The sequence below is a fragment of the Schistocerca serialis genome, chromosome 3, assembly GCF_023864345.2.
Source record: "Schistocerca serialis cubense isolate TAMUIC-IGC-003099 chromosome 3, iqSchSeri2.2, whole genome shotgun sequence".
In the NCBI taxonomy this organism is placed as follows: Eukaryota; Metazoa; Arthropoda; class Insecta; order Orthoptera; family Acrididae; genus Schistocerca; species Schistocerca serialis.
In genome coordinates, this window is record NC_064640.1 from 886,457,905 (window position 1) to 886,471,793 (window position 13,889).

Consider the following 13,889-nt stretch of genomic DNA (forward strand, 5'->3'; position numbering starts at 1 on the left):
GCTACTCTTGACGCTTCTTCACAGACAGGAGCGCCTGCGATGGTGTACTCAACGACGAACCTGGGTGAACGAATGGAAAACGTCATTTTTTCGGATGAATCCAGGTTCTGTTTACAGCATCATGATGGTCGCGTCCGTGTTTGGCGACATCGCGGTGAACGCACATTGGAAGCGTGTATTCGTCATCGCCATACTGGCGTATCACCCGGCGTGATGGTATGGGGTGCCATTGGTTACACGTCTCGGTCACCTGTTGTTCACATTGACGGCACTTTGAACAGTGGACGTTACATTTCAGATGTGTAACGACCCGTGGCTCTACCCTTCATTCGATCCCTGCGAAACCCTACATTTGAGCAGGATAATGCACGACCGCATGTTGCAGGTCCTGTACGGGCCTTTCTGGATACAGAAAATGTTCGACTGCTGCCCTGGCCAGCACATTCTCCAGATCTCTCACCAATTGAAAACGTCTGGTCAATGGTGACCGAGCAACTGGCTCTTCACAATACGCCAGTCACCACTCTTGATGAACTGTGGTATCGTGTTGGAGCTGCATGGGCAGTTGTACCAGTACACGTCATCCAAGCTCTGTTTGACTCAATGCCCAGGCGTGTCAAGGCCGTTATTACGGCCGGAAGTGGTTGTTGTGGGTACTGATTTCTCAGGATTTATGCACCGAAATTGCGTGAAAATGTAATCACATGTCAGTTCTAGCATATTATATTTGTCCAATGAATACCCGTTTATCATCTGCATTTCTTCTTGGTGTAGCAATTAATGGCCACTAGTGTACTTGGTTTGTCGTAATAATGTGTAACCTACTTTTTAAGTGTCCCCGTATTTAGGCCACATTCTCACCGTTTCCGTACTAGTCTTAAAACTTTCGGAACCTCAATCAAATATGAGGCTATTTTGTTTAGGAGGGAAAACGTGTAACACTGGAACTTTTACAGAAAGTGTGGATAGAGGAGGATACCTGGCAGCCGGTCTCGACGTTGGCGTACATGCCCGGCGCGAAGGGCACGTTGCCGCAGTGGAAGCTGGTGGGTGGCACCGAGTGGTAGATGGGGTAGTCGACGCCGGGCACGCCGGGGATCTTGCTGAAGTCCTGCTGCTGCTCGCGCTCGCTCGAGCGCTGCTTCAGCACGTACCCAGCCACCGGCACCACCTGCGCGGGCGCGCCCACCAGCACGCCGCGCTTCTGCAACACCACACACGCCGCTCTGACTCACATCTCTACTTACGTCTACATTTACATTGTGCACCACCTGAGAAGGGAGGAACATTAGTGTTTATCGTCCCATCGACAACGAGGTCATTAGAGATAGAGCACATGCTCAGATTAAGGCTAAGGAAATCGGTCTTGCCATTTCAGAGCAACCATCGCGGCATTTGCCTTGAACGATTGACGAAAGGCACAGAAAAGCTAAAGCTATGAAACTTCCTGGCAGATTAAAACTGTGTGCCGGACCGAGACTCGAAATCGGGAACTTTGCCTTTTGCGGGCAAGTGCTCTACCGACTGAGCTACCCGAACACGACTGACACTCCATCCTCACAGCTTTAATTCCGCCAGTACCTCGTCTCCAACCTTCCAAATTTCACTGAATCTCTCCTGCGAACCCTGCAGAACTAGCACTCCTGGAAGAAAGGATATTGCAGAGACATGGCTTTGCCGCAGCCTGGGGGATGTTTCCAGAATGAAATTTTCACTCTGCAGCGGAGTGTGCGCTGGTAATAAAACTTCCTGGCAGATTAAAACTCTGTGCTGGACCGAGACTCGAAATCGGGACCTTTGACTTTCGCGGGCAAGTGCTCTACCAACTGAGCTACCCGGAATTAAAGCTGTGAGGACGGGGCGTGAGTCGTGCTGGGGCAGCCCAGTTGATAGAGCACTTGCTTGCGAGAGGCAAAGGTCCCGAGTTCGAGTCTCAGTCCGGCACACAGTTTTAATCTTCCAGGAAGTTTCATATCAGCGCACACTCCGCTGCAGAGTGAAAATTTCATTCTGGAAGATAAAGCTAGGTTTCCAGACATGGATTTGAACTGTCGTCCTCTCAAATGCGAGTCCAGTAAGCTGATCATTGCGCCAGCTCGCTCAATACCACATAAGAGAGAGGATCATATGCACTGCAAAACGCTTTGGGCCCGTATTTGCAATCAATCAATGATTCTGGATCACAACTAGATCAACGCTACTATTATCCATTTCACAACATCTTAACATTTATGCTGTGCTGGCGTAAGCGGGCGCCAGCACCCTGTGTGGCATAGAGGTTGCAAGAAGACTGATAGAGGCCAACGACAGACTCTAAAGAAACGCGCCGTCAACGCCCTCTCGGCCGCCAGTATTTACATCACTGCCGCGGACCGGAGGGCCAGTCTGTCGCACCGAGTGAGTTCGAGTTTGTCATCTGTGGGGCCCCGAGTCGGAGCCGCAGGCTCAGCCTGTAGCTCAGAATCAGGCAGCACATAGCGATCAGAATAGTGTACATAGTGGACTTTCTACTTCACCAGCAGTGAAAGTCAAAGGACTACTACAGAGAGCTTTTACCACAGTGACTATCTTGAGTTAAATAATTTTCTATTCTTATGAATAAAAAACCCAATTAATATGTACATGCAGTTTGTGTTATAGGAAGAGGATACCGGCCACCGAACAACATCCTCTCCTTGCTCTCTTGGTACAAGCCTACAGAGACAACGAGACGAAATAAAACATACTCAACATTTACAGTACGCAAAGAATCGGAAACTTCTCATAATAAACGTCTAATAAAATTATTGCCTATGTTTCACTGACTGGGCAACGGCCTTGCCGCAGTGGCTACACCAGTTCCCGTGAGATCACCGAAATTAAACGCTGTCGGGCGTGGTTGGCACTTGGATGGGTGACCATCCAGGCCGCCATGCGCTGTTGCCATTTTTCGGGGTGCACTCAGCCTCGTGATGCCAATTGAGGAGCTACTCTACCGAATAGTAGCGGCTTCGGCCAAGAATACCATCATAACGACCGGGAGAGCGGTGTGCTGACCCCAAGCCCCTCCCATCCGCATCCTCCACTGAGGATGAGACGGCGCTCGGATGGTCCCGGTAGGCCACTCGTGGCCTGAAGACGGAGTGCTTTTTTTTATGTTTCACTGACTGAAATGAAATTGTCACCCCTTGAAAACCTTGGTCGAACACTACAAAACTGATACTTCAGTATTTATATGCCCGTGGGGTATCTGAATTAAAATTCCATTATGCGCTCTTATTTTCAGTACACAAGAAGTCATTTCTACAGATGAAGAATGTTGGGAGTACATGACGACCGTCGAGTGTGTCTAACGTTACTGAAACTTTTCAGCATGCCGAGCGGGCATGCACATGCAGCTTATCGCCATGTTTCTGACTTTCAGAAACGTCGATTCACTGGAATGAAGACACTGTAGAAATAATACCAACTAGAGTTGTGCTTTACCATAACTATGGTTCGGTAGTTTTGGTACACTTGATAACTAAAGTAGGAAACGGTGGGATTACCGGTAATGTTGGCAGCATTGGTACAGAAAGAAACATAAAAGAATGTGTAAGAGAGAAACTGGGAGCCAAAGAATTCTCTTTGTCTTTTTTGTTTGTTTGGTTGTTTGTTTTGCACACAATTAGAACTACGCATAAGTCAGCGTTAGTCCATTGTGTATTTTATATCTTTACAGATTATAAATTTCATTTTATCAGTAGTAAAAATTATTTGATAGCATAACTTCCACCTTTTACGTAAACAAAGCAATTACTTTTCATGCAAGTACAATTTACATGCACAAACACAAAAAATATATAGAATTATTGTTCTTACTTTGTACTTAGTAGAATGTTCTTCGTCGTGATCAAAGGCAAGAGTTTTCTGTTATTACTGATAAGTGTGAAAGTTGTTTGTAAATAACGGATGTTCTATTTAAGTTGGACGAAGTATTGAAGCGATATTTGATATATTTTTGTTTGGTGTTTTCTTTTTTTATTATTTTACCTTTTTGTTGAGGAAATTGCGCTTTCTAGTGCTATATGAAAAATCTGTATATTTTTCTTTATTTGTGGCACAGCGTCCCTCTATATCCGTTATAAATCAACAATTCTCGAATAAAACCTGACAATTTCAATTTTGCTATAAATACCGTTTACTTTTAAGTAATAGGCAAGAGGATAAATGTGTTGAGCAAAGATGTTCCATGTGTTACCTGGCCCTTTATATATCCTCACTCAGTTTCTAGACGTTTCACCCCTTTCGGATTTTAGGGGACTCGAATAAGACACTGATAGTTTACTTAAAGAAAGCGATCATTATGATGTAACGCTCAATAGGTATGCAGCACACCTAATGCACTTGTAACGCGAGTACGACCTTAATTGACCAAAGCTACTAACAAAACTACCATTGTCTATGTTTACTTATGATATCTTCGGTAGTTTTATAACTATAATACCGACAGATCACACAAGCAGTTGGCTACAGTGCATGACTGCAGAAAGAATGGTGACGAGGTGAACTAAAGACGGCCGACTGGCAACATTTGTAGGCATAGGTGCTTCCTGAAGAACTACACAAGAGAAGGTCATAGGATTGTTCGAATTGCTCCAACGAATGGAAAAGGGTTACTGGTATGTGGACTGAGATCTAGAGCTCCCACGCGTCTTTTACGGCTGACACCATATCACAAACAACTGCGTCCTGTAGAGTTAGCTGTAGAGTCAACAGGGACATTGGGTGGTATTCTGTGGTGTTCAGTCATGAATCTCACCTCGGTTTGTGGCGGTCAAAAAAAATGGTTCAAATGGCTCTGAGCACTATGGGACTTAACATCGGAGGTCATCAGTCCAAAAATGGTTCAAATGGCTCTGAGCACTATGGGACTTAACAGCTAAGGTCATCAGTCCCCTAGAACTTAGAACTACTTAAACCTAACTAACCTAAGGACATCACAAATATCCATGCCCGAGGCAGGATTCGAACCTGCGACCGTAGCGGTCGCGCGGTTCCACACTGAAGCGCCTAGAACCGCTCGGTCTCTCGGGCCTGCTGTGGCGGTCAGGTTGACATCAATGTGTCAGCTGGCGACCAGGTGAAAAGTCATAGGAAGCAGCTATTCTTGAGGTCCATACCTCTCCAAATCCTTGAGTCATGATGTGGGACGCTAATGCAAAAGACAACATGACTGATCTGGTAGTTGTTGAAGGGACACTGAATGCTCGCCAGTATAGCGCAAGAGTAATAAAGCCCGTTGTCATACCCTTCATGACCAAGGTACCAAATGGCATATTCTAGCAGGATAAATGAAGACACCAAAGCACAGTTCACATCATAAACGACTTCATGAATGCGCGGAATGTTGACTGGCCTCCCCTGTCCACTGATTTGCCACTCGTACAGCATGTCTGGGATGGTATGGCAAGACATACAATTTCACAGCAGGATTGAGCAAACAGTCTTCATGAAATGACACAGTACGTGTTTCAGACATGCAAGGAACTCCTCAAAATAACGTTGGAAGGATCTTTGTTTCCGTGCCACATGGATTACAACAGTGTATTCATACTCGTGTTGGTAACACTCCACGCTGATGTTGATGATGAACATCATTTGCGAATGAAATGAACGTTTAATCACGTAATACACGTTATGTGATGAAAATCTCCATAAAGTTTGATAAATATCTCAATAAAGTTTGATAAATACCGTACTGGTGCTTCATGGTGTAACACTTTGTATTTCCGGCAGTGTATGCTGTATATGATTTCGATGTTGTACAGTTGTGTGACAAATATGGAAAAGTGCCAGGCAATATGTGACTGGTAACTATAATCTATATTATCATGGCCAGGAGGCTCGATAAGAAGTCAAAACAGGAAGTGTCTTCAGACATGCCTATAAAACAGAAGGATTTCCTTGACTTCTGACATAGCTCTAATAAACCTCACACTGAGAACGCGTTGCGTTCGATTTGCAATCTTACGTTTTCAATGCTCCATCCCTTATGGAAAGCTGTTACGGAAATGCTATATCCCTACATCGCCAGTGATAATGAATGCATAACGTTTCGTTAATATTATGCCAATAATAGTTTCCGTAGAGCGTGAACCGAAACACTAAAAAGGTACAAGTAATTACACTCGAGGTAAATCGAAAATTCATGGGACTGTATCTTGAAACGGCTACGTAATTTTTGAGGTGGAGCCAATTAAGAGTTATTTGCCGGTTAAGCCCTAATGTACCGACTATTACTGGAAATAAGCTGGGAACAACCATCAGTTCGAGAGTACAACGTAATGGTCTACGTTTCACACCACGTTAACCGCAGTTCTGCGCAACAGTGGTCGTTATGAATTGCTGCTCCCCTTCATTTAACTAATGTTTCGTAAGTCGCACTGAAAATACTACTGGAGTGCGCTATGTTGTTCACACACTCTAAGCCAACGGTTGAGTGAATAGATTAAACTTCACGCATTCGAAAGGGTGGAAAACAGATAGTCGAGCAGAAGATCGCTTTTTTCAAAATTCTTCTGCAGCTTCGTATTCTAGTAAACGAAATCCCACTGTGTTTCCGTTTCTCATGTTGAGAACCTTCGAAACATAAATCTTATATTGTATCTATGCCAGCTATTTTAAGTGTATTGTGTAGGATGTTGCTAGATTTTCACTGAAAATGCCTTAAAATATCAAAGGCTAATCTCTATTACAGCAGTGGAAGAGTATGTGGACCATTAGTAGAGGAAGAGGCGCCGAGCGTGTAATGTGAGACGCGAATACTTAATATTTTGTGTGTAACTTAGTGCAGCACGTTGTTAGACTTTAGTTACCTGCGTACAAACGTAGTAATTACAAGAGCCTTCATAAATTACTAACGCTTTTCCAATCGTTAGACGAGAGAAAATGAAATACATAATTTTACATGTTTGTTCCTGTATTGGACGTAAATGTAGTCTTCTGGAGAACGTTTACTATTCATACACGCACGAAGCCGATTTCATACGGACGTTCAGCTCGTGTGCACGGGACGTTTTCGAAACACACACTATGTTACGGGTTATGTCATTAACCAACCACTTGTTTTAATCAATACTGAAACAAAAATATATGTCGTGTATTTATTCAAATGTTCGACTACCATGATATTTTCGTGTAATAGGTCTATTGTATTCGTTACTGCATTTTTCTTCACTCACTCTCGTGGCTAAGTTCTCTAACACGTGGCAGTGATGTTGCACTGCACTCTGACACAGCTGCTTCAGATCCTTCTGACGAGCGGAAAATAGTGTAGCCACTAGAATTTGGTCGGTAAGGACAGATAAGCCAGCATTCAGATGTTCAACATTGCGCGGTGCTCCACAGTAATTGTTTCAGTTCTAAATTATTGCCCAGAGTGTCATGGAGCGATGGTGTGTGACACTGTCCATGGTGGTTTGTCCGTCCACACTCAGCCAAAGTGATAACGTCATCCATCGACGAAGTGTAGAAAATTACTATTAATAGCGCTGTGGAGTCATGTTAATGTGTTTCTCCTCATATGAAAATAACGAGAATAACAGGACAAAAAATGTACTTTCGAGTTATGCCCCGCAGTCTATACATATTTCAAATTTTGAATAAATAGAACCTTGCGCTTTTGATTAGAACATGTGCGCCAGAATGTCTTTAAAAAAGATTCCAACAAAGTTGTTCTGGATTCATCTTCACTCTAGCGTCTATCCTGTTTCGTGGAACAATGGAGAGCATAGTTCCATTTGCCGATGCGTTGGCCGACCATCACGAGTTACTCACTTCTTGCGGAGTCCTGTACCTGTACCTGGCGTGAACGTGTGCGAAAATCCCCATTAATGTACGAGTACAAAATAAATGCTCAGTCAAAAAAATGATTCAAATGGCTCTGAGCACCATGGCACTTAACATCTGAGGTCATCAGTCCCCTAGAACTAAGAACTACTTAAACCTAACTAACCCAAGGACATCACACACATCCATGCCCAAGGCAGGATTCGAACCTGCGACCGTAGCGGTCACGCGGTTGCAGACTGAAGCGCCTAGAACCGCTCGGACACACTGGCCGGCAATGCTCAGTCTTTGGAAGCGGTAACATCCGTCAAGTGTCTGGGTGTGACTATTCGAAATGATCTCAAATGGAATGATCAGATTACACAAGTAACGGCTAAGGCGAACACTAGATTGCGGTTTATTGGTAGAATCCTGAAGCGTGGCAGTCCTTCAACAAAGGAAATAGATTACAATACTTTAGTTCGTCCAGTCATAGAGTATTGTTCGACTGTATGGGACCCTTACCAGTTGGGTCTGATTCAAGAGATTGAGAAGGTCCAAAGAAGAGCGGCAAGATTCGTGACTGGTACATTTAGCCATCGCGAAAGGGTTAAAAATCTCATAGAAAGTTTGTAGTGGGACACACTTGCAGATAGACGGTGCGCTAAACGGAAGGGGCTGCTCGCTAAATTCCGAATTCCGATCTTCACCGCTGATGAAGAGCATATATTATTACCACGAACTTTCAAATCGGGCAATGATCACCATTCAAAGATAAAGGAAATTAGAGCTCGTACTGAGGCGTTCAGACAGTCTTTTTTCTCTCGCGCGATCCGCGAATGGAACAGAGGGGGGAAAATATGACTTTGGCGCGAATTGTGCCCTCCGCCACACACCGCTTGGTGGCTAGCGGAGTATATATGTAGATGTAGAATGAGGGAATAACCTTAAAGTCAGCAACAGGGACCGGGGACTCCACAAAAAGCTATATATTGTGTTATTAGTGCGTTCAGTATTCCAAGAAACCAATTATCCTACGCCATTAATCTATGGAAAATTTGGAAATTTGTAGTAAGGTCTTATGGGACCAAACTGCAGAGGTCATCGGTCCCTAAGCTTACACACTACTTATTCTAACTTGAACTAACTTACGCTAAGGACGACACACACACCCATGCTAGGTGGAAGACTCGGAAGACTCGAACGTCCGACGGGGGGAGCCGCGCGGAACGTGACAAGACGACCTAGACCCGGCGGCTACCCCACGCGGACCATTTATCTTTGTTAGTGGTCATACGGAGAGATATTCAATTACCGCCGTAGCCACTGCCGCTGATTTCAGTAGTCTCATACAGCTTATCACGCAACAGTGTCACTGTAACCTACATTGGAGACTAAAGTGGACAACATCATATACCTGAGTTCGATACACGCTTTTCTATGAGTTGTTGACATTTTATAAAGGGGAGTCAAATGAAAATGGGACAGATGGGAAAAATGGAAGTAAACTGTTTATTATTTCAAAAATAATCGCCGTAACTTAATACATTTATCCCACTGTGAAACAAGACGATCGGTGCCTTCATGAAAAAATGTCTGTGGTTGTCTATGATACCATCATTCCACCCACCTGAGCACCTCTTCATCCCAAGCAAATCGACTGCCACGAATGGCGATTTGAAAAAATAAACAATGTACTTTATTTCTAACTGACTCGTCTTCATTTGGCTGCCAATACAATTCTTTACGTGTTGTTAATTTAGAGTATAAATAGTGAGCCAGTCTACCATTCGTCTAAATGAATGTGAAAATCCAGACGGTGTGTCAGACTAAAGGTCACTACTGCGACGAGGGAATCCAGTACCCATCCCAAGAATGCACGTACTGGTTTACTTTACCCGGTTAGGTCAAACGCTCAAGGTAGTTAATTCATTTACCGAACAAAGTACTGGCTATCCTTCCCACACGAACAGACGGAGGCAATCTGCTCTAGTCTTCCTGTAAATGCACTGCAGCATCTGAAAGTGGCAACGCATGACGAGATGGGGATACCGAGCTTCGAATTTAGAGTTTAGATATAAAAACTATTTCAGTATTAATGTGATTGCTTATATGTTTCTACAGAAATAACTTCTTAACTTTTGCAGTGAATGAAGGAACAACATTACACCCAGAAAACTACAAGTACCGAAAGGTGAACAGTCAAATTATATTCTTCAAACACTATATAGTTATGGAATGAAATTAGTTCGTACAATCGGGATAGATTCTTCGGCTTATTCTAACGTTTGTGTGTAATTCATACGGGACTAACCACAGTGCTGTCAGTGGTAAGTTGTTGATCGTGTACATCAAACTATATGGCACAATACCTCACTATCAGAAGAACAAAAATGAACAAGCACACTGCTGCTGTACGTTTTCCATAAACTCACGTCGTCGAAACAACAGTGGGTTACAGCTACAGGCCATAGACTGTCATTCAACAGTGTTCAATGCTACATCATTGAAACAGGCGTATGTGTCATCCAAAATTACTTCTAACATTATGTTTGACCGCTAACCAATCTATTTGTGGTGACGCTATTGGTATCCTCGCACGACACAAAATAAACGAGACTGCTCTCAATGGAAACGAACTGCATATCACAGAAGCAAAACCTGCAACCATCAACATCTTTCGATGAACGATTTATTTCGTCATAACTAGTTTCGGCCCTGAGCCCATCGTCAGACGGCAGCGAGGATTTTTTGTACGACATCTACATTATTACATGATTTTTGTCTTATAATGTAACAGAACATATGCGACTGCAGTCAGAATTTGAGATCAAGACTGGCGTTAAAAAGGGAGATGGATTGTCACCATTGTTGTTCACTATAGCACTGGACGAAGTGATCAGGCAGTGGAGAGCAATAAACGAGGAAATGGGAATACCAAAGATCCATATGGGGTACAAAAAGGACAACAGGGCTTAAGTGGACTGCCTATCCGAGGAAATCAGACTCAAAAGGGCAAGGTTTGCTGGACATGTAGTTAGGATGAGTATGGACAGAATGACGAAGAGAGTGTGGGAACCAACAGGGAGGACAAGGGGAAAGGCAGGAACCAAGTGGGTTGTTGAACTTCGGAAGGACTGGTTTGAATTGGGGATCAAGGTCGAAGGAAAGGCAAATTGGAGGAACAAATATACACCGACCAATATACCGGAGATCAATGACAGAGAAGAATACAGGAAAAGATTAGAGTGTCACCAGTGGAGCCAACAGGAGAAACGGACACTGAAGATCTCGGAAGAAGAGCGGGGGAGAAGAAGAGAAAGAATGAAGAGGTTCTGGGAGAAGAAGAGGAGAATGCAGTCCACGAAGGGGCTACCCGTGGTCCTAAAGAGGCCGTAACGCAAGAAAGAGAAGAAGAAGATTGCAGTCTTTCTCGGCGTATTCCACTGATGAATTCTTCTCGGGTTATCAGCCAAGTGGTGGCCTCGTCTTGTCGCAACGATTCGATGAGTTTCGTACCCATCATCTTCTGGCGAAGACGCCACCACTCGGCTGATAACCCGAGAAGAATTTATCAATGTAACAGAATATTTATAATTTTATTATTCGCAAAAGCGTTTACCCTATATAAATAAACACTTTACATTTTCCTTACTTGAGGAAACGTTTTTCTTTGTTCGCTACAGTGCATTACAGCATAGAGGTCTGCATCATTGTAATGTAGAATACTAAACATGAGCTTGACTGAAGACAAGATGGTGGTCACATGTGTTTACGGGGCCCACGATAAAGACAGGCCGTGGTGTGTATGTCAATGGACATGACACTGCAGGTCTTAAGAGTACCAGCAGCTGTCTCCGGCGTGGAGCGAGTACTATTTCAGACGAGTGGCCCTTACACGGAGCAGAACATTTGCGAAGTGTGGCCGACAGACCGACTAATGTGACGTCACGAGTTCGTTGCAGGGTCCGTATATCTCACTGGCGCCGTGTGTTCAGATCTGACGTCACGTGTTCTTACGATCTGACTGGTTGTACAAAACAACAAGATGTCGCAGTAATGGCATACTTCTACAGCTATGATGTATATTATTGCTAATACTCTTTTTCTTAGTCTAGATTGTAATGGACGCTATACAATTACCTTTTGTAAAGTAATCGCACTACAAAATGAAATTTTTCATATGAAAGTTTTTTAACTACCTAAGCTAAAAGGGGTGGTATAGAGTGTGGATGAAAAATAAAACGAAATTTATACAAGAAATCCTCGCTGCCATCTGACGATGGTCTCAGGTCCGAAACTAGCTACGACGACATAAATCATTAATGAAAAAGTGTGGATGGGTGCAGTTTTTTTTTGTGTGATATTTTCGAAAATAGCCACGCTGTTCTCAAACCGGCGCGGATAAAGGAACTAATTTTCGTGACATACTACACTGTATGATGTTTTTTCACTTGTGTCCTTACGCTTTGAGACGTTTCATCAAAATCGATGGACTCAATGAGAATGAAAGAGTTGTGCACAACAGGCGTGTGGTAGGGCTACAACGGAAAAAGTCGTGTCCGAAGGCTGACACGAAAGAAACGAGTCAGATACGGCAAATTTATGTACATACTAAATATGTTCAGTCAGTGTTGGTCGTCCTCAGAGTAGGAATCATTTGAGCTCACACACGTCAGCAATCGTTCGTTCCACGTCTCAAAATGTTTATGTGCGTCGTTTTTCGTTAGGATACGCTTGAACTTGACCGTTTCTTGCCTTCTGGTAGAGAGTAAAAACACATCAGTAGTAATCTGTACTTCCACCACCACTGAGTCGATCGGTAAGATGGAACTTGTCATAGCATAAAGACTCAGTCGAAGATCTGAAGACAGTTTACGCACTAACGCACCAGGCAGTAGTTCCTAAGTGATGTGAGTGGTTTCGTTCATTTTCGTGGCGAGATAGCATATAGAGACGGTGTAATTGCCAACGGAGAATGGCGTTTCAGTTTACTAAGTCAAGATAGTTATATGTAAGTTACGTTAGAAAACTTGTCGTTTAGCAAAAGTTCAGAGATCATATACGAAAGTTATACTAGCCGAACACACCTAATTATAATTTGTGATGCGATTAGGTTTCACCAAGAAGGCATTGGTTGATTTGCTTCTCCATGTTTCTTTAGATTAACTAGTGGTTCGTCATTAAAATTCTCGGCGTGAAAGAGACGTTAAACTCTAAGTTGCCTTTCTTCTTTTTCTATTCATCACCTACCTTGTTCACAATGAAACATAAATCAAAGTATATTTCTAAAGTTTGCCTTTGATTTCCCGCTTCATCCAAAGTTGTAATAACTTCAAGTCATGAAATCTACTATGTCTCCGCAGTAGTCACTGTTTGCGAGACTGTAATCCTATAAAAACCAGAAGCACGCGAGTTCTATACTCATTGAAAAACGACACATAATACACTGCACTGGCGCTCCTGTCTGTTAACTAGCATTTGGAAAAGGAAAACAAAATAAATGTCCAGGAGGTCAGACCTATGTAACACAATCCACTCTTATTGTCCTGTTAGTGTAGAAAAGGTCTAAAGATAAATACAGGAACACAGAAGTGAATATAAAGCATGGAAAGCCTTAAAGTCTAATCTCTGTGTAGATGGAATCAAAATGAACAGACCCACTTTCGGTCTTGCTGCCGTATACAAGTAAAGCCCAGCTACAAACGACTGCGGAACGGACTGGAAAGCTGCGCGTAACTATGACAATATCACGCGAGGCAGTAAAGAATCGAGCGGTGAATGTGTAACTGTTGTTCTCAACAAAGGTCTTAGATTGCGTGAGTGTGATACGGAGCGATATTGCCGGTTTATCTGAACTGAGGTAACTGCCGCATGAAAATCACAATCACTCTGTCAGCCTCACGACACATAAACCTAACTGTTCTCATTTAACGCACTTATGCTGCTTGTTGTAATATCTATTGAGTACTGATTTTCATTGGATCTCACACCGGTTGAAGGCCAATAGGGATTTCCACACTTGTGACACTATAAATTCGATAAAAAAAATGTTGAGATTTTCGAACGACAGAACGCCCCTGAAAGCTACGAAGTACAGC

The 13,889-nt window shown here is 43.3% G+C and overlaps 1 protein-coding gene across 1 annotated transcript in view; it reads right to left on the minus strand.

Annotated features, from left to right (window-relative positions):
- Window positions 1-13,889, minus strand: part of LOC126471120 (uncharacterized) — a 66,762-nt gene that overhangs the window by 28,988 nt on the left and 23,885 nt on the right. The window contains exon 2 of the mRNA XM_050099202.1: window positions 980-1,204. Coding sequence (XP_049955159.1) covers window positions 980-1,204 — 225 coding nt within the window. The remainder of the gene's footprint in view (window positions 1-979; window positions 1,205-13,889) is intronic.